The 22,101-nt window shown below is 40.7% G+C and overlaps 1 protein-coding gene across 1 annotated transcript in view; it reads right to left on the bottom strand.

Moving 5' to 3' along the window:
• atrnl1b (attractin-like 1b) overlaps window positions 1-22,101 on the bottom strand; it is a 77,163-nt gene that overhangs the window by 38,398 nt on the left and 16,664 nt on the right. The window contains exons 10-24 of the mRNA XM_057358543.1: window positions 21,919-22,073; window positions 21,752-21,836; window positions 21,445-21,656; window positions 20,591-20,709; window positions 20,352-20,484; window positions 19,316-19,503; window positions 18,968-19,181; window positions 18,444-18,632; window positions 16,419-16,637; window positions 15,880-16,017; window positions 13,482-13,575; window positions 9,347-9,399; window positions 6,190-6,284; window positions 5,889-5,967; window positions 4,071-4,228 (exon numbers count right to left, since the gene is read on the bottom strand). Of these exons, the coding sequence (XP_057214526.1) occupies window positions 4,071-4,228; window positions 5,889-5,967; window positions 6,190-6,284; window positions 9,347-9,399; window positions 13,482-13,575; window positions 15,880-16,017; window positions 16,419-16,637; window positions 18,444-18,632; window positions 18,968-19,181; window positions 19,316-19,503; window positions 20,352-20,484; window positions 20,591-20,709; window positions 21,445-21,656; window positions 21,752-21,836; window positions 21,919-22,073 (2,131 nt within the window). The remainder of the gene's footprint in view (window positions 1-4,070; window positions 4,229-5,888; window positions 5,968-6,189; window positions 6,285-9,346; window positions 9,400-13,481; window positions 13,576-15,879; window positions 16,018-16,418; window positions 16,638-18,443; window positions 18,633-18,967; window positions 19,182-19,315; window positions 19,504-20,351; window positions 20,485-20,590; window positions 20,710-21,444; window positions 21,657-21,751; window positions 21,837-21,918; window positions 22,074-22,101) is intronic.

Here is a 22,101-nt window from a genome sequence, read left to right as displayed (position 1 = left end):
TTCGTTGCAGTATTTGAAGTCTTTAAAAATATAGACCATCTTTTCTGTTATTTTAACCTGTTTCTCCAGTTTTCATTTTCTGCAGACAAATGCAAATAGAAACAATATTTCTATTTTAAATTTGGGAGAAATATTGTTAGTAGTTCACAAAATGAAACGACACCTACCTATAAATAGTAAAATTCAGAAAAACTTAAAATAATTTTGAAATGGTCCCTTAAATATTATACTGTATATATATATAATATATATATACTCAATGAAGGAGTTAATGATTAACAGAATTTTCATTTTTAGGAGAACTGTATTTCTAAACAGTCAAATAACAAAATAGATTCTGCCACGGCTCTTACTGTATGCTCAACACTGCGTGCGGTATAACGACACATTTTTTTTTAAACACAATAAAAACAGGTTTTCAAAAAATATTCTCTCATTTCCAAAGCAAGTTGAGAAAAGTATCCAATGAATGACCCGAATCCAACATGTAGCTTTCATGCTTCACATTATTTATATGTTTATATTATGGGGTGTAACGATACACTAATTTGCCGATTCAATACTATCCCGATACTTGTGTGCCGATTCAATATATATTGCGATTCTTGAGTATTGCGATTATATAACTATTGCGAGTCGATATTACAATTTATTGTGATTTTTGTTTGCTTATTAAAGACTAGGAAAATACTTGATCATGACATTGAAGAGACTGTATATTATGAGTCATATTAACAAAAACAAAGCATCACATCTTTCTGAGCTTTTATTTCAGGAGCATACACACACACAGTGTATATTTTAAAGTACCTTGAACCATGAAACTTTCAAGGACCAAAACCCTGAACTCAGTGTATGGCAGAGTTTGCATACCGTTTTAGTTATGTCTAGCGCTGCTTTTCCCGGTAAAGGGAACGTTTCCACACTTGGGATTTGAAATGTGAAGGTGCCGAATTCATTTTCGAGCTTTGATCCGCTGACTCAACCATGATTTTTGCATCCTCGCGCCAGTTTAAAACTGATACGACGTCATCTAATACAGATACAAACATATGCTTTACGCCCTGTGTTGGAATAAAAGTGGTAACTCCACCACCTCTTAGGAAAAGTCAAATAAAAAAATAAATCCATTCTGAGATAAACCAATCGATTTTGAAATCGTTTTAAAAAGAATTGCGATAGTTAGGTGAATCGATTTTTCCCAACACCCCTAGTTTATATACATTTTCTAACTTTCAAAAGTCAAACGAGAAATGAATTGTATAAAATACATGATGATGTATTTAGTTATCTTATCCTTTGCTTTGTTAAAACAAACATATACCAATAATATAAACATGAACTATACAGTAAATGAGTCTAGGTCTCATAGTTGAATGAACACCCCTTAAAACTCTGATCTTTTTTCAATTATCATTCTTTTAATCGCTGTGTAAATTGATAGGACTTTAACTAGACTGTACAGTTATTGCTCATCATGATGTGGAATGAATAACTACTAACAAGCATGTGAGATCTGCCCAGGACTGTCAGGAACATTTTTCTAATGAGCATTTCATAGACAGAAAAAAAACTAAATAAACATTAGCGGAAGCCCTTTGCTTAATTCAATGATTTAAAGCAAAAAAAACGTACATGACAGATGTATGAGGACATTAAAGGCCTTTATTTTGCATGCGGATTCATAAAAGAAAATAATATTACGTAATGTAGCTACTTTGTTGTTCTCTATATGCATTTATTTTGCTAAGCTAAATGTATTGTTATAAAAATATTTAGAAATACAGAATCTGTGTTTTTGCGATTGATGTGCGTAAAAAAGTTCAGTTGCATAAATTAACCATACAAGTGTCAACTAAACAACATAGATATACAAATGTATGATTTAATGTCCAGCATTATTTCAAACAATTGTAACCTGTATGTGCATAATGAATAAGATTAGGTAACATTTAAAAACTAAATAAAAGGCTTGCACATACATGCCTGAAGTGAATTCTTTATAGTGCTCATCCTGACTGACCTCATCTCGACCCAGCGATCAGACGCAGACACAGTTCAGCCGCAGTAATGTTTTGTCAGATTGAGTTCCCAGCACAACAAGAGCACTTCACTTCATATGCAATGTCTGATGTTTTTAGAGGAGTCGGGGGTCCTCATACACGCATATCAGAGTTTGCGCTCGCATTCCCAATTTCCCCAGTAAGCTAATAAAAGCCGATCGCGCTCTCTGATCATAAACATCACAAGAGAGCGAGCTCACCGTGTCACGGGGGTGCATTTGATTTAATGATGCATCGCCATGGTAAATAAGTGACTCCGCTTTTGGGAAATCTAATACAAAACTATTACTGCTTGAACTCGCTCAACCCAGATGAAGGTCTGAGGAGCGCGCGTAAATAAATGAACCTTATCAGAGGCACTCATCTTGTATATGATGGAAGAACAGAGAAATGAATGCAGATCAATATTAGCTGGTGTTCTCGCTGTTGGAGATGGTCCCATCTCATAAAGACCCCGCTGTATCGGAGCGTCTCGGCGCACAGCTGGCGAGTGGTAATGAACGGCAGAAAGGCTGAGAGGATTTGTGCTGGTTATCTTTATAAACCATATGGATATCGACCAGATGAAATCCTCCTTTAATGTGGTAGATTTTTTAAATAAATTGCTTCAGTAGGCATTGAAAACCTGTTCAGAAACGAGCCCTCTAAAGAGGTGCGATGAGTGTTTCATATTCAGTGCAATACTTTTATTACCAGTATGGAAGGTTACATAAAGAATAAAACATACGTTAAAATGTAATAAATTCGAGAGTTTAAATGTCATTACATAAAAAAAGAATTAATTGCAGAATGCTGCAACTGTCCAATAAAAATGAAGTATTCTAAAAAGGTCGTATTTGATTTACCTGACCAATACAAGGAATGGTTGGTTTACATGTCCTATTGTGATCACATGCATGTGTCATAACAACCATGTGTGATGGGATTCCTCACTAAAGTATTATGGACCATGCTGCTACTGACATAATGCAGTGCTTATGTCATCAAGCCCCCGCCTGCTGTAGAGGACAGAGAGTCAGAGACTGTCAGGGTCCATGAGCTTCTGCGACGGTCAGTACCCCAAGGCTTCAGCGTGAACCTCAAGTCTCAATAGTCACATAATGCTACAGCGATTCTGCTCGTTCATGCCACAGTCAGGAGGCTTTTCACATAATAGTTATTTGTCATCCGGCAGACACATTTCAGCGAATCGGAGCATACTATGCACACTCTCTGCACCTGTTCCTGAGGTGTGAGAGATGGGTGACCTCGAATCCTTCTCTATACTGTGTAAGAGGCGGTGCTTGATACGGCCCCATTACAACCCGCAAAAACCTCAAACCAATGAGGTTTACTTGTCCAATAAAACAAGTATCTTCTGACAGCTACATCAACGCCAGTGAGGCTAAATTAAACTACACGGCAGACACGTGACTTTAATGACTATAGTTACAGCTGTCTGTTTTAAATGGATGCTGATAAATAAGAGGCTAGAAGCTTCATCTCACTAAGCTGATATTTCTGTTCCTCCTAAACTACCTGTGCAAGTCGACATGTATCTGTCTTTCTGTTGGATTGCAGGCAATAAAGACCGCAAACATTTTTCATCACATGAGCGATGTGCTGCGGTGCAAATTCGACGAATGTTTTTCCCGTGATTGATAGCATCAGTCCACGCATTACTCCAGTCCTGTCATTTCATGTCCGTCGCCAAGGCATCTGGCAACGTAACACATTGCCACTTAAGACCTGATTCAATTTTATGGATCATAAGAAGTGAACTTGTCCAAGTACATAACTGAATAATTGATTTCCACATCATGGAGCTCTGGATCTTTCTAGAAACATTTGTTTTTGTGATTGTAAAACGTAGCAGTCACATCCATCCCACACAGGAGATGGATGCTCCCTTCAGATTTGTCATGTTTTGACTAACAGAACAGTTTAACCTTACAGGGAAATGCCAGGCGAACAGTATGCATTCAGTAAAATTCAGTAGAAGCCGATGTGATCATAATATACCCTCACCTGTATTTTGATAGGCCATGTGAAGTTGCTAACATACACGTAGAAGGTGATGTTGGGGTTGCTCTGGAAACTGAATTTCTCACAAGAGAAACTGTCTCTGTATTCTTTGATGTTGGTCTTGGACACTATGGGAATCTCTTCCCCGGAGATGGTTCCCGCTGTTAAGGAAAACAGAATGCAAAAGATTCATTTATATACAGAAAATATTATTATTTCATTAAAACAAAAAAACATACCATCAAGCCAATGACCGTAAAATGAAAGTAACACTCAATTATGCATGTGAATGAAAAATAATTATATAAAAATCATGGACGAATCTTTTATTTTGTCTGTTTGTGATAATGAAACAAGTACTATTAACAAAAAAATTTTCCCAAAGCGAGACAATTTCGTTTGCCGTACATTTCTTGCATGTGAGAATCCTATCTGGTCACCCACTTAATGTTTTCAGAGCCATTAGATGAAAGTAAATGAGAGCAGCGTGAATGCAAAACGAAATGCATCAGCAATCAAACATTCGTTTAGCTGTTTGCTGATGTGTTTTGTTCGGTGAGAGAAAATGAATTTGAAATCCACCACTTAGCTGAGCGTAAGGACTTTTTACACATGAAACACATTGAATAAGACCATAAAGTAAGAAAAAATTACTTGAAGGAACTAAAAAGAAAAGCAGCCTTTGTCCTATTTTATCAGAACGTTTGAAAGTTTTTTTTGAAGTCCTCCGCTGAAACACTCGAGTCTCGTCAATCGTCATTCCAAACCACCGCTACGAAACAAAGCCCTCAAAATGACACCCCAAATGCCGCTACGTGCAATGTTTATCTTAATTGAAATCGTTCAAGGCTCCTGAAGATGCCTCAGTCCCAGAATTCAGAGCCGTGTGCTAGACTATTGTAAGAAGCCGTTCTCAGAGGAGAGTGCCTTTAAACAGAAAGACACTACACCAAATATTAATTGAGGAGAGCATGGAGTTCGACGAGGAGGGGTGAACTGTTAAAGAGGAAGGAGAATGTCAAAGTCACATTAAAATTTGGCTGGTGACTGGACGAAAACGTGGTTACAGAAATAATAGAAGAGAGGATAATGGCGACGTCCTTGAGTGACTATCGTGAAATTGTCAGGAACTGGCAGAAGAACCCAAATGCAGGCAGGCGGTGAAGGGGTTAACAGATACTTTTATTTAAACAAAACACAACCAAAAACACCCACAATGGGGGAAACGAAACTGATATACATATATAAAACAAGAGACTTCCCACGAGGGGGCAAAATGAAAACAAGACAAATAAACTAAACACAAAGACACGACCAAACGTCTTAAATCATACGAGGCACAAAACTCACACAACACGAACAGGAGCAGGAACACGGGCAAGAGCACGACCACGATACAGGAACACACAGTACAGGCACCAAACACATACACGACGTAGTACACACAATACAAGAGCACAGGACAAAGAAACAAGAGGGTATATATAGGGAAGACAAACGAGGGATAACGACATGGGGCAGGTGTGGGACATTAAACACTCAGGGAAAGATAACGAGGAAACGAGAGGAATGGGGCCAATGACAAGACACTGGAGAGAATGTATATTATTGTCAAACGGACAATAATATGTTTCTCTCCACACATAACCAAAGACTTTGCCATGGCTCTGCTACAGGACCAAGAAAAACATGACTAAGGAAGCAGAGCCATGACAGAAATACAAAACACGCCCATGTGTTGGAATTACATCCACATTTGTATAACAAATATGGTAAAAAACTGAAAACACAGATAAGACATACAAAAAGAGCAAATGTTACCTGTTGACCCTATAGACCATGTGATGTTCAGATTGAAATTGTTTGATGCGTTAATGGATATGTCCAAGTTCTTGTTGGGCTGCACATGGAAACAAACAAATGACAAAATAGATTACTGCAAAATAACTTCATTATAACAAAACATAGCATACATTTAATCAAAATACACCATACAGACTAACCCACTGTGAAGCGCTAAAAGAGGGCAGGTGAATGAAATGTGTGCTAGCTGACCAATGAACTAAAACCAGGTCAAACCCTTTAGTTGCTTCTGTTCTCAGATCAGTAGTCAGTGACTGACCTGTTCAGGTGTGGCCATGAAGTTAATGGCAGTGTAGTGCTGGTCATCTTCTTGAAGCAGACTGAAGGTGAACTGGTAATCGATCAGAAGATTATCTGTCCAGAGCAAAACATTGTTCATTGTTAGATTTTCAACATTTATGACAATCAACCACATTCTTCATAATGTTCTTTATACTTCTTTATAATAGTAAGGAACGTTCATTCAAAAGAATAATGTATCCAAAATACAGTTCTGTCATCATTTACACACCCTGATGTTGTTCCAATGGTTTATTTAGTTTCTATAAAAACAGAGTAAATGTTTAGCAAAATGTTACAGACTGACCAGGGATAAAAATAAAAATCTGATTTAATTTCTTTGTTAATTTCTTCCAAAGATATTTGGAAGAATGTGGGAAACCAAACAGTTCTGGGGCACCATTGATTACCATAGAAGTTTAGTTTCTAACTATAATAGTCAATGGTGACCCAGAACTCTTCGTTTACAAACATTCTTCCAAATATCTTCTTTTGTGTTCAACATCACAAGGAAATTTATACAGATTTGAAACATCCTGAGGCTGAGTAAATAATGACAGAATTGTCATTTTTGAGTGAACTATCCCTTTAAAGAATTTACATTTACATCATTGACATGTATGCATTTGACAGATGCTTTTATCCAAAGCGATTTACATTGCATTGTACTATACATTTGTTTCTGACTATGTGCAATCCCCGGGGATCGAACCCATGACCTTGGCGTTGCTAGCGCCATGCTCTAACCACTGAGCTACAGGAAACCATGTCACCATTCACTTTCATTGTATTCAAAAAAAGATAACAAAATAAAAAGGCTGTCAGTCTTTAACATTCAGCCTCATATGTTCCAGGGAAGAAAGACATCGTGGAAGTCATATGGGTTTGGTGAGAAAATGATTTCAAGATTGTCTTTTTTGGGTGAACTATTCCTTTAAGAAACACCTTGGGTTTTGAACATTCACTCCAACAACAAGGGGGCTTCATTCACCATCAGTCACTTTGATTGAACTAAATTATTACCTTTCTTTCCGAGTGTGTCATTGATTTAATAAGCATACATTGTGATTAAGCACATTTTTAAGATGTTTGCAAGTATTTGAGGTCTAAGGCTTGTAGAACCAGGTAACCTCAAGCAGAACCAGGTCAAAGAGTTTATGACATAGTTTACTCTGATGCAGGAGTTCTTTTCTGTTTCAAGGACTCACTAATGCGTCAGTTCTATACAAAAACAATATCCAAATTATTTTCTTAACTCCTGGGCTGTTAAATGGCTGAACGCTGCCAGAGGCGTCATCCACAGAACATCTGTTTGTCTGAATCACAATATGGCAGCGTAAACATCTCTTTCACTCCCCGTCAATCCCAAATATGCCTTTATAAGCTTTTAATCAATTCAGATGGTACATGATATGAATGCATCACGGTTTTATTCATATCCTGTACTTATGCCTGAAAGATCCTGTAGACACACTGACCGAGTCGCCAGGTCCATCAATCACTAGAATCTATAGACTGCTGGGGAGTCGGTATGACTTCTGTTCCCCTCAAATCTTCCCTTGAGAAGGAACACTGTCACTTAAAAATGAGTTTTAAAAGCATCCATACTGACATTACCAAACCTAATCGTCCTCCAGATGGCTCTTAAACCATTGAGGTGATATATGCTAGATCTCTTCAAAAATGTCACAGAATGGAAATGAATCGGATCAATTTGAAAAACGTCAGTTGAAAACAGAAATTTGATGAATGTGATGTTTTGGAGTCATAATGCGAAACGCGTATGCACGCTACAAGACAGAAGCTCATCACCCTTCTCACATCAAACATCCTGTTGCTTGTTTTCTTCATTTTGTCGACGGCGTTATTGTGTGCACTTTATGGAACAAATCGGCGGGACATCAGTGACAGCCGCTACAAGCGTCCAAAAACCAGAGATGCTGGTTGGAAAGATGAGGGCAACAGGGCTATTCTGTTTTGCTTGCCATTATCTCCCCCCCCCCCTCTTCATACAAATTGTTTATCTTGCACACCCTCGATTTAGCAAATAAAAGATTTCAACATTACACATTAACAGGGACCGGAGCAACGAACCACCCAGATTCCCTGTCTTGTGCATTCGATCCAAAGCAAAAAACAACCAAAACAGTCAAAGACATGATATCACTGATCCAAGCTTTCTCATAAGAGGAACTAGACATCAACCCGGGTGTGCGATGATACCAGTTTGAGTAACTTAACACAACCAGCTCATACTGGGTCTGGTTTTTTCCAGGATCTTTCTTTTTTACGGGGGAGCCAAGTAACACTGACGGAACGCAGCGAGAGTGCCTGCTAAAGACGCCTCCTGAAACGCACGAGTCAGACCTTGAGAGAAAAAGATTGCGCTGCCTACTGGAACCGTGTCGGCCGAACTTCTGTTTCCGTGTCTTTAATTAGCCGGGATCACTCACTTACTCACACTGACAGGGCTTGACACCATCACTAGTATTACATCACCGCCTGCAACCCACTCTCCAGCAACACTTCCCTCTACAGGACACTGTGTGAGAGGGTGAAACTGTTTTTGTCCAACCGTCGTAATTGGGCCGGAAGCTTGCGAGCGTACGCGCTCCATCTGAGAGACGCAGACGGAGTGGAGTGGATGGGAATTGATTGATAAATTGAAGCCTTTATTTAATGCTGATTGATGACGACTGGGATAATGCTGGCAGGTTTTGCAAACGGAGTGAAATTTGATGTCCTAAATGCTACCGAACGCGTTTAGCTCTCTCCGACTCCACATTGACTGCTGATAGCAATAGCAAAAATAAATAAATAATACAAAAGCGTGTGCGTACATGCAGAAAGAGGAAACGGGCAACTGGGGAGCTTTTCCCGATATACAGCAACAATGCCCCCTAGTGATGTGCTTTTGAGACAGCAGCCAAAAAATACACAGCCTATGTATGAACGTGCTTTACTGCACATTGTTCTCATCGGTCTCACTGACCAATCAGAACGTCCCTTTTACCAATTTACGTTTGCTCTGTGTTTTTGTTGTTAAGCCTATAGCATATGTGGTCCCAGTCTCATTCCATTAAATGGCAGACGGATTTTGAAGATACTAGATTACTTTAAGGTCACAGCATACTCACAATAACAGGTTCCTCTGAGGGGGTTGCCAAGGTAACGGTTTTCTGAGTCGCAACTGCAAAGAGAATAAAAAACATTTCGATGAAACGCATCAGTAATGTTTCAATGCAACGGCATCTGATGCACAGGTTTGATGATTATGCGTCAACGTTTATGAAACATTACAATTAATAAATGGAGCATGAAACAACATAGTAAAGGTCAACACTTGTTAAAAGCAAAAAGCCATAAAAACAAGTTGATTCATAATGTCAACTACATTATTCACGTTTCTTAAAGCTTTAAAGTGATACTACACCCAAAAAAGAAAATTCTGTCATCATTTACTCGCTCTCTTGTCATTTCAAATCTGTATGACTTTCTTTGTTTCGCACATCCCGAAAGACGATATATTGTAGAACGTTGGTAGCCAAACAGTGCTGGTACCCATTCACTTCTATTGTACTGACACAAAACCAATGCAAGTGAATGGGTGCCAGTTACCAACATTCTTCAAAATATCTTCTTTTGTGTTTTGCAGAAGAAAGAAAGTCATACCAGTCAATATTCCTTTACAGGATCTACATATTCATTGCATATCCATGAAAAACACTACATGTTTGTATATGTATGTGTGTGGTGCCTGCAGCATCTGTGTCCTTCAAACAACGGTATTATGTAATACAGCCCGGTTTCTTTATTTTCTCTTCTTCATTAGAGAGCGCCAGGAGACGGTCCAAGCTTCCTTATCCGCAACTCAAACACGCCAGACAATTAACGGCGCGCTGCCGGCCCCATCTCTCCACAGGCCTAAACAGATTACAAATCCTGCAGCTCATCTGAGCCAGAACTGACAGTCCAATTACAGTCAGCGCAAGTCTCCGACCACTTCTCCCTCGCTGCACAACAACCTCAACACTTAGTTTATACAGTCAGTGTAGTGGGAATTCGCTTTCAATTCACTTCATTGTCCTGTAAACGGTACAAACGTGATGAATCATTAAGGCCGGTTGTAATAAAAAAATTGTAAAGGGGACTGTTAAAGCGGAATAGACTAATTACTTTGGAAGTTACACAATAATCCCAATTCATATGCATTAACATAAACACAATCGCAAATGGTTGGCCAATGAAATGTACGTGTGCGATCTGGTTGTATACAAACACTGAAACAATATTCTTACCGGTTCCACTCTGCTTTCAACCTTTCAAACACAAGTTACACCTTCTAAACTACACCATCCTTAGTCAAATATACACACCCTTCCATTTTATACTGTAAATATCCTGGCCCTTAGCTGGCGGAAACCGAACATTATCACAGCGAACCAAAGCGTATTTTTCTCCGAGAGTTAGTGATAAACACGAGAGGACAATGTAGAGTACGCTTTTACCACGGTACAGAGGACACAGGACAAACAACACCACAGGCATTTTAAAACCTCTGCATATCACTCCCCTAGCCTTTAACCTGGATGACATTTTAGAAATGACTATTCTCTCCCTCACCCATACACGCTGCAAATCAGCGAGAGAGGTTTCGAACGTTCGTGCCCACACGCACAATGCGCTCGGTGAGGGCGTTGAAACATAATGCACTCTTACTCTCAGTATCTTAATTTAATCTCCAGCGAGAGCACACCTACATGCGGCGCGTGCTTTAATGCACTCGCTTTTTTCCGTACCGCCTATAATTTTATCCCGATTTGGTCACACTAGAAGTGCTGCAACAAATGATGATGGACTCCACGTTAATCAAGCGTGCTTTTTCTCTCAATTGTATCAATTGCTGTTCTTTAAGCACGTCTATTTTTCCAAATGTGTCCTGCGAGCTGTCGGCTGATTGGGAGGCGAAGCGACGAGGGAGTTCTCGTTATTTAAGACTGTGAAGGAAACTTTGAATTGCTCTTTCACGACACACAGCGGCGAGCGATGACATCAGGTCTTTAGTCAACCGATAATTTTTGTGTGACAAAAACAGTCCCGGCGCTTCATTACAGACCTCGGGTAATGGCATCTGTCCGCCTGAGTAATGAGAGAGAAGTGAGAAAGAGAGAAGTGAAGGAGAGGAATAAACAGGAAGTGGAAGCAAGCGTTTTTACTGCCACACTCATTTGTCCTTGTGATGAAGACACGCTTGAATACATCATCAATGGTCCCTGCTTGTGTTACACACAATTAAAAACAAGTGTTTACAGAAATGAAAAGACACAAAACACAAGAGGACCTGAAAACCGACTGGAAATCTGTGTGCATTTGGCTATAATTTGGGGACAAATTTTTTAATATTGCAATATTATTAATCTTCTGATATTTATTATTTTTGGAAAAGAAATGCTATCAGATAAATTCATCTTTAATTTTAATTTTACTTTGTGTCACATAGTGGACCTTAAGGCAAAATCTAAACAGTTGTCAAATTATTTACGATATTACCACACAACCAGAATTGCATAACTATTTACGAGATGGCTAATTTGTATGAATTCGTACAATCGTATTCGTACATTTTAGTACGATCTGCATTCGCGCCAGTGACGTTAGGTTTAGGGGTGAGGCTTCAGTATTGCTTTTATCTAATAATCGTATGCGTTTTTGTTTGATTCACATCGTACAAATTCATTAGCCGCCTCGTAAAATAGTTACGAATTCCCGTGAGATCAGGTTAGATATGTGTTGCATTAACTAGAGATGCACAGATACTAAATTTCTCCACCAATACCGATAGCCGTTTATACAGAGTAATATCTGCCTATACCATTTCCGATTCTGAAAATTAAATTAATATTTCTTAACTTTCCGAATGTTATTAATTCATATAATGACTATTAATATTGAACATCAAAATGGTGATGTTTCTTTAAAAAAAATATTTACAGAGAACAAGTTTATTGCATTTTCCTGTCCTTTTTCGATTGACAGGATATATCAGCCCTGATCATCGGCTGTTTTTAAACTATCAGACGAATGAAGATTTAAAAAAATTGCTATTGCTGACTGATACCGATTATTGTCCGATATATCGGTACATCTCTAGTATTAACACAATATTAATAATCAGTTATTCATATCACAGTTATTGTCAACCGGACAAAAACAGAGGAACCAAGACCTTCCTCTCGCCTAGGGCTGGGCTATATATCGTACGATTCTTATGCTCTCAGTTTTTCAATGACTTACGGTTAAATGCCGCTACACCCAAACGCCAGAGGGCGCTCTTGCGCAGAAACTCCGAATATGGGAAACAGAAGAAGAACAATTAGTTCCAGGAAATGCCTTTGGTCATATTCTATCGCTGTTCTTCAAACCTTTTCAGGTATTTTCATGATAATAAAGTTGATTTATAGTAATGATGATAGACGAGTGTTGCTTTTTCAAATGTACGATATAAACGACTCAATCTCGTAGTGATTTTAGATTTCAGAATCGATTTAGACATGTATAATTAGCATGAATCGCGATACATATCGCCAAGCCCTACTCTCGCCTCATAATCTGTTGTAACTATTGGCTTCCTTTAAAACAGAACCTAGGGACACAGGCCTTAGTCTCCTGCCATGCAACCCTGTTAAGAAATCCTGCGAGACCATGCTGCATTTTCTTCACATCCCAGAGTTAAACGACAGCCCGGAACAAAGCAGTTGTCATCCAGCATGCTCCCAACAGCAAACAATAAAAAGAGCTAGGATCTCCTCCTGTAGCCCTGAATGCAACACATCAGCCTGGATTTTAAGCTGCTCTCCGGCTTCTGATACTATAACTGAAGAATCAGAGTGGGAAATTGAGCTTCCACCCACGTCCCCTAAATAAGCATGACAGCTCGGCCCACTCTTTAGAAATTCTGCATATACACACAACAATGCAACGAGAGAGGCACTTGAGTTTCATTATTCTCAAAGAGGAACCATCTCTCATAGTCACAAACACATGCCAGCACACTCCCACACCACCTCCATTAGTGCTATTGTTTATATAAGTACCCGTTCACACGGTACGCTGCGTCAGCACTGTGTGACATCACGGGTCAACTTTAGTCAAAAGTGTGAGGACACAGTGTTAAGCTAAACTGAAAGGGATTTTAGGATGGGTGTATGTATCTATACATCTACATAAAATGTTAATAGGCTAAATGTGTGTGTATCCAGCGGAGGTACTTACAGCTGGCACTGATCACCTTTGATACCCTTGGTGGTGCAGAAACATTTGCCCGTCAGCACCTGGCACACGTTAGCATGACCATGACATTTACAGGCTGCAGGAGAAAAAAAGAAAGAAAAAAAGCATCTTCAGTATTATTTGACTCATAGCAAAAACACACATTGCACTTTGAATGAGTAGAATGACCTCTATAGTTTACCTGCTGCTACAACGAAGCCATTCAGAGACTACATAATGTAAAATATAACAAATTAAAACAAACGTAAAAAAACTGAATCAACTCTTAAATTGAGTCAATTGAGGCTCTGCTGTATTATTTGGCATCACTGCCTAGATTTTTTTGTTTAATCTAATCATCGGGCCAAACAAGCTGACAAACAGTGAGGTTAACGGAGACGTGTTCTAACATTGTGTGACTGCTCCATCTGTGCTGTAAGAGAAGAGATTGGCTGAATTACTTAAAATGAGTACATCAGGCTACAGTCCCCAGGCCAAACAGCATTAATGTTGGAAATCAAAATAATAAATCATGGACCATGAACATAGAGGACAACATAAAAAGGAAAAGGAAATACCCTTAAAGGGGTCATATGTCACGGCTAAAACGAATATTATCGTTTGTTTTAGATGTAATACAATGTGTTTACACAATATAAGGGTCTAAAAACGCTGTATTTTCCACATACCATGCATGTTTGTATCTTCTCTTTGCCCCACCTCTCTGAAACGCGCGGATTTTTAACAAAGCTCATCGCTCTGAAAAGCGAGGTGTGCTATGATTGGCCAGTTAACCAGTGCGTAGTGATTGGTTGAATACTGCAAGCATGTGAAAGAAATGTAACGACTCTTACCATATTTGGAACATCAGGTTCCAAAGCAATTGTACTGACAGTACTGACTTGCGTAAACATTTGGGCGGTCTTAGTCAAGTCATACCACGAACTGACGTGGATTTGTGGGGGTGTGGTTACACGAGGCGTTTCAGGCAGGTCTGGGTGAGCATTCGCTTTTAGATAGAATGCATCTTTTGTTCTGACACTTTCATTTTGCAATTTGATGTGTCTAATACATGCACCAAAGACACAGAAAAACACGTGTTCGCGCCATATGACCCCTTTAATATTTTTGTTATGCCTTATGTAAACACTTCTTGCATGTAAAATGTGTAACAGCTTTTTTGATCTATTTAAGCAGAGGGTGTGGTAATGCATTTTCTGTCTGACATCAGAAAATGACAGATCCTTGGACATTTTGTCAATAAATGATCTTTATGTACTAGAGGGGAGGTCGCGATTTCTCAAAGTCACAGTACGTTATCAAATGTTCGTCGAATTAACCCTTGTCTAAAAAGACCAAGACGCCTATAAGAAAGGAACTGACAGCAAGAATAATTTGGTTCTAAAATCTCCGGTATCTTCCTGGTACACAAGGTTCAAACCAGATCATTGGCGTTTTCTGTTTTACAGGCGGAAAACATTGGCTTTAAGTGCCACATCCTTTTACCTGAACTGAAATCCATTTCTGTCTGTTCTAAGCAGCGCACTATAATTATTTCCAAAGCCAGCATTAATTCTACACGCTCTCCTCACGTCGAGCTAACACCACTGCGGACCGCCGGGGCTCTGACAGGCTTTTGTCTGCCGTGCTAAACATAAATGATGGCACGTATGGCGTTGTCTGAATCCTGCCGTCTGCCCGCAAGACTACAGACAGTTCCTGTAGGTCATGTTTCACAGGTCCACGCTAACATATATGAAAAACCCTTTTGTAAGTCAGCTGGCTTTTGAGAAGGACAATGTGAAGAAAATGGGAAATATGATATTGTCTAGTGCTCGTGGGGTGCAGTTTCAAAAATGATGTTCCATCAAGTATTAAAGGCAAGAAAGCCTTGGGCCAACTTTCCCAAAAAACACAAAGAACACAAAAACTCCATTTTCATATATTCACAATTATGCATGTTTTGTTCCCTCGGAAACAAACCAATGATCCAATGCAAAATAATCTTTAAATAAAACAAGACATTTTGTTTTGTATATAAGTGCTTCTCTATAGCCTACACACACATACATGCCATCTGAATCAGCGCACCCTTTGAGATCACTACCTCTTCGTGTTAAACCCCCATGGTGAAGGTGATGTCTCATATCTTTGAGCATGATGGGCTATGACAGCATATCCCGTTTCACCCGGGATCCTGGAGTAGTGATTGTAAACCCACATCTCCAGGCCAGAATAGAAAAAATACATCTAAACGCATGTTTACGTGTGTGTGAGCTCACCTTTCACCTCTGGCAGTATAATCACCTGTATGATCTCAACACCCAACACTTTCAGCAAGTAATGTTCTCATACGTTGTGAACAACTGCCTCCTGTAGCAGCGGATGTGAATGTTCTTACCTTGGCACTTTCCGCCGTTGGTCGGGTCTCCGTAGTAACCAGGCAAGCACGTTTCGCAGTGAGGGCCGGTGGTGAGGTTACGGCACTGCTCGCACATGCTGCCGTTCACACAAGTGCTGTGGCCGTTGCACTGGCATGCTGGGAAACAAAGCCAGGTCAGGCTTTAGTTTTGAGTTTCTGACAAGTAACTATTTTGTGGTACTGGGATGACGGGTGCCTTAGTATAATTAATGTGTAATAATCTGAGAGTGTGTAATTGTTAGTCTGGAACCATCAACAAGACAATTGCAAATATAATGACTGTTTTCAAACAGTGTTTGTTCACTCAGACTGGTAGTCATTGGTCAACGTTGGTCAATGACACCCAAACAAATAATCTGCAATACCACCTGGTGCCCCTAGGGGCACAAACAACACATTTTATCTTTAAGATGCTGGTGTTTCATTCATGTAGATGAATGACTACTGTTTATAAAACATCTCTTTTCAATGTGCAAGAAAACTCTCATTTTTTGTGTGCACATTTAGATGGTTCTTACCAGGACACTGGATGAATGCCCACTCAAAGCCTCGATCCTTTGGGCAAAGACCCGCTTCCAAAACCATGTCTTGACTGTGTCTTGAGGGGCTCTTCATGGGTCCGCGATACGAGCCCTCCATGCACTGCCCTCGACCCGTGTTACTGGGGTCTCCGCACCAGCCACAGTCAGGCTGCTCCAGACACTGACCACAGGTACGCAATCCAGAGCAGTTCTGAGCTGTGATGAACAGAGAGAGAAGTGAGAAAAACAGAGAGAATTATAAACAAAAACAACATGAATTGTGGGCAATAAGCAACGTATATCAATAAAAACAGTCTAAAAATATCTATATCGCACACAAACTTATCACTGTACAATTATATCTATTACTAAAACTAAAGCCCCACCCTATTGAGAGAGGGAGAGAGAGAAACAGGGGCAAGTCAAATAGCTGATCTTCAGCAGTGCGACAAGGACACGGCACAAACTCTAAACAAACAACCTTCAGGCCACCCGTGAAGTGGCAGCAGCAGCCGCCAGATTTAAGAGCAAATTTATCCGACCGCTACAATGCAGGGGTCGCCACACACAGGCTCCCCGCGTCCCGGTGCAAATCACTGCCAGAGAAAGCCGAAAAGTAAAAGGAAAAACCACTGCAACAGGAAGCAGAAATAGATCTTTAAAATGGCACTGCTGACACCGGCCGGGGCTCGTACCTGAGCCGCTGAAACGTTAAGTAACCATCACTTGGACAGAGAGATATACTTTGGTGACAAAAAGGTTTCCGCCCCTGGACAGATTTGCAGAATCGTACCACCTACTTCAGGCAGAGAGCTTTTAATTCATTTTCCATCAGACTGAGCATAATGGAGGTTCTATCAGTAAGTCTAGACCTGTCATAAACGCAAGCGGAGAGCGCCGGCGTGTCCCTCGCACGCTTACCTCACCATCTGAGAGAGAGAAAAGTCATTAGAAGCATTTAAGGCTTCTAGTCTGAAGGACAAACAGAACTTGTTTTTTGTAATGCCACAGGATTCGCACGCCGCTGTGAACTAATGATTTTCTCCTTCGCAAACAATATGTCTATCAAACCCGCAGAACGCAGACGTGTGCTGTACAACCCAAGTGAAAGTTCAGGAATATGAAGGTGTTTGTGGGAAGACGCAGCTTTTCGAGGAATTTTACAGGGTAAATGTTTCCACCCAATTATGCCGTTTTCCTCGAAGGTTCCCCTGCTTAGCGCATCGGCACGCGCCCTAAGAAATCTTTCCTGAGCAGCCAAGAGGGAAGAGCGAATGCTTAGGCAGACAAATTGAAACACTAATTGCGCATTACAGGCGGATCAGAGGCCAAGCAGTTCAGCTAATGGGATGAAACAACAGATCTGATAGAGATGAAAAACCTACATAAGCGAGAGTGCTGATAGACGCCGATTGGTCGTATCGTTCTGTAAAAGGCCCGACAAAGCGGCTTTTTCATCACTGGAAGAGCATACCCATCCACACAATAGTGATGATTACTACAAACCTTCCAAGAAACAAAGGTATGGCTGGAATACACTACAAGACTTTTAAAATCTGAACAGATTTTTTTTAAACTAGACATCATACACTTGCAGACTCTTTGAACGTTTCAGATAGAAACACACAAACTGATCTAATCTGCAGACTGGCACAGACTTTCTGCAACAAGTCCAGACTGAAAATCTGGGCAAAAGTCTTGTAGTGTATTTCAGCCATTAAAGGCTTACAACAACTTGAGATTTTCACAGAATTGTATTCCTACTAGCAAAATCAGAACATATTTGAAGTCTAACATAAAACTACAGGGAGCCAATCAGACTTCACTATGGGCGGAGCTACTCTCAGCAGCAAAACGCGTGTGGCTTGTGTTCACAGATGGGCAGAAAAAAATCAGAATAAAAGGTAAAAGACAGAATGTATGGATTCCCGCTGTATGAATTCACCTCTAGTGAGGACAGAACAAAAGTCCAGACTGCAATTTCCAGCTGTGTGGCCACCATATGAAGATAAAGACACTTACACACGCAGTCTCCCGTTTGCCATTCCAGGCACTGGCCGTAGGGGAAGGAGATGACGTAGGCGTTGGAGTCCACGCAGCGTTTGGTGCTTCCACACCACATGCACTCCATGCCCTGGCTTGTGCAGTTCTCGCAGGTAGTGCGCAGGGAGCAAGGCGTCTTACAGCGGGCATTCTGGTTCTGACTCGCAACTGGGGGGAAATATCGATTCATAGGTATGAGGTTACTAAAAATACTATTTACGTCATCTACTGTATACATTTTCGAAAAGTAGTATAAATAATATATTTTTACTATAAAGAAGCATTAACTGTTTTCCCGATAAAGGAAATGATGATTTAAATACACACAATGTGCTGCCGTTAGCGTTAATATGTTAAGCCCCGCCCCTCCGCTATATAGAAAAAGCTGTATCTCAGAGATCACATCACTCCCATTTATTTCATATTCTTAAAACAAAATGGTTTATGGTTGTGCTTTACTGTGTGAATTGGGCTACACGAGTGTGAAGAACATACAGACTTACCCACTGGTTTCTCACAGATGAGGCCATCCGTGATGGCAGTACAGGGGTTGGCCCTGAGGCCAGAGACCTGAGCTCTCTCCAGGTAAGCACAGAATCCCGAGTCATTGGGCTCTTCGGGCAGCCATTGCAGAAAGGTGTTAGTGAACGGAGAGGAGTTCTCCCAGGCCCAGTATGACACATTGATCTTCCGCAGGCCCACCCATGGGGACAGTTTCTGCAGGACAAATACAGTGAGTGAACGGGGTCGTGGAGACCAAACTGGTTGTATGACAGATTCAAAAAACAATAATCATAATAAAATTCAAAGCACTACAGCATGGTCGAGCATCTGCATGGGCGAACACAAACCTTCCCCTTCAGTTGGTACTTTTGCATTTCCTCCAGCACAAAGTCCACCTGCTTGGCTGTGGTAAGAGAGGCGATGCTGCCTACCAGGTTCTTACAGTAATGCTGAGCGTTATCATAACTCTCCCGGCTGAAGTTAATCTGTAGGCAGGCGTCCCCAACGTTGCTCCAACCGTCTCCACACAACTGGGCTACAATGACAACATAAGAGACGGAATGGAACAGGGATCTTTAAACTCAAGCATTTAAAGACAGTTCACCCGAAAATGAAAATTCTGTCATCATTTACTCACCCTCAGATTGTTCCAAACCTGTATACATTTCTTTGTCCTGCTAAACACAAAGAACGATATTTGAAAGAATGTCAGTAACCAAACAGTACTTGGCCATCATTGACTTCCATAGTATTTATTCTCTCTACAATGGCAGTAAATGGGGGATGAGATCTGTTTGCTTACCGACATTCTTCCAAATATATTCCTTTGTGTTTAGCAGAACAAAGAAATGTATGCAGATTTGGAACAATCTAAGGGTGAGTAAATGATGACAGAATTTTCATTTGGGGTGAACTGCAACGTTAATTTTTCTGTTTTTCTATTTTTTCATGTCTGTACTTCAGAACAGCAGGAGAGCTCTTCACATAATAAAAATTACTCTTTTGAAACAAGTGAATGGCAAATTTAAGCAAAGTGTCCAATAAAAGAGTTTTTCAGTGCAGTAAATGTCAGGCACAATCAGATTGAATAATTATTCACATTTGCAATTCGCAAAGGACAAAAAGGTGTCTTCAAATCACAGTTAACTTCAGATTGAGATGTACAAAGATTTCGCAGCCTTACAAACCTCACAATGAAAGAGCTCTGTAGGTCAATTACACAACTAAAAAAAGTGGTGAAAGCAGGGGAGGGGTGTGCATTTGTTATACGGCGGTTTTCTGACAAAAATGAGGATCAAATCCATCTTCAACCACTCTCTGTCTGCTGTCAGTACAATTGTCGAAATGACAGAAAAGAATTTGTTCATTCTCCACCCATTTTACCCGGGACGGTGTGGCATTCCAGCTGATTAGGATCCCATTGGCAACTAAGGTTCAGCGAGCAGCTTTTGCAGTTGGTCATTTTACTGCAAATCTGTTCACTTCTAACTGGACATTTGGTGAAATTCTTCACAGACTGGAAAAAAAAAACATCAAGTCAAATTACGGGAGAAAACAGAGAAAGGACATTTAGACACACATTTGTGCAGTGTAACGCTGGTGCCCTCTGCAGGCCGACTTACAGAAGTGCAGTTACTGAGAGCTGAGATGCATTTCTTGCCATCGCACCACTGACATCCATTAGTGTTGGCAGTGCAACTAGTGCAGTCAGAGAAGCGGTAACATCTCTCATCAACCGTAGCTTGAGGTGAGACAGATTTAAAAGGAAGCAAAGTAGAAAGATGAGTATAACCGTCTAGTCAAAATACATAACGTGTTTAATAAAAAGTATTAATATCTCAATGTTGTTAAGCATACATTGACCTAGAGGGAACTTATTTTCCAGAGCTGTTTGCACTTTTCTACAGCCAAAATTCATATCAAAACTTTAAACTAAGCAGAAGTTAAACCATTACAAACAGAAACAACTTTTCATGTAGTACATTGTCATTTCATCACAGTCTATTTAAGCACCAAGCTCACAATCCAAACAAAATACTATTTCTTTTGCCATTGCACTAAAACACTCCCTCGCATCAACAGGCCCAGCACTGCCAGAAATGATCCCAGCATGCAATTCTCAAACCTCAGATTTGAATGTCAAATCAAACAAACGAAGCCAGATATTGCTTGGTCTAAAGGTCCACGCACACACTCGTACACAAACGCGCTAAATTACTGGTTCAGTGTGACTGGTTGTGTTCTGACAGGTGGCAAAAGATCATACAGAGCTGGCAGTCCTGCGGAGCAAAAGAGGATTGTGGGAAAGTCTCTGTGTCCGTTTTAGACAGTCTGTGCCCCTTCCATTACTCGTTCATTAACACAGTCTGTGGCAGACAAACCCGGGGGCTCAGTTCAGCGAGTACATGCCAGAATGATTTCCCAGCTTGGGCACGATGGAAAATGTCACAGCTGAGGGAGTCTGTAAGCCTCTTACCGGCTTTGTCAGGGCAGAATGGAGCAGGTGTAACATTGGAAGTGAAGCTGGGCTCCCAGGACGTGCAGCGGCCACCCTTCCAGGCGCACCGTACACCAGGACCCGCGGCCTCGCAGCGTTCCCGTCCCAGGAAGGCCTCGCAGCTGGGTGGCCTGTAGATGAGCACGTCGTTCAGGAGCACGCTGGAAAAACCACCGAACACGTACATGGACCTGGAAGGGGAAGAAGACACAAAGACACATAAGAGTCTTTCCTCTTGTGTCGTGTTTTGTGCGTTTACTATGATTTCATCGTGTTTAGTTCCCACCCGTTACTGGTCACAGCAGTGTGGCCGAAGCGGTTGACGTCTCTGTGCAAGTTTGGTTTAGGGAGGACCTTCCACTCATCACATGCTAAGGAATAAAACACACACAATTGATTAACAAATCGACACATCAAGAATAACTAAACGAGAACTGAAGAGCCAGCACAAACCAATGTCATAGGCCAGGAAGTCAGCAGAGAAGCATTTGGCCCCATTGCTCAGAGAGGTGTCATTATGGGTATTTCCTCCAAAGATGAGCAGAGTTCCTCCTAACATCACGGATGAATGCAGATAACGTGGGTACCCGCTCTCTCTCAGAATCGTCCTGCGACACGACAGCCATCAAATTTAAT

The sequence above is a fragment of the Triplophysa rosa genome, linkage group LG18, assembly GCF_024868665.1.
Source record: "Triplophysa rosa linkage group LG18, Trosa_1v2, whole genome shotgun sequence".
NCBI lineage: Eukaryota > Metazoa > Chordata > Actinopteri > Cypriniformes > Nemacheilidae > Triplophysa > Triplophysa rosa.
Note: the sequence above shows the minus strand (reverse complement) of the source record. Positions and strands in the feature narration are given on the sequence as shown.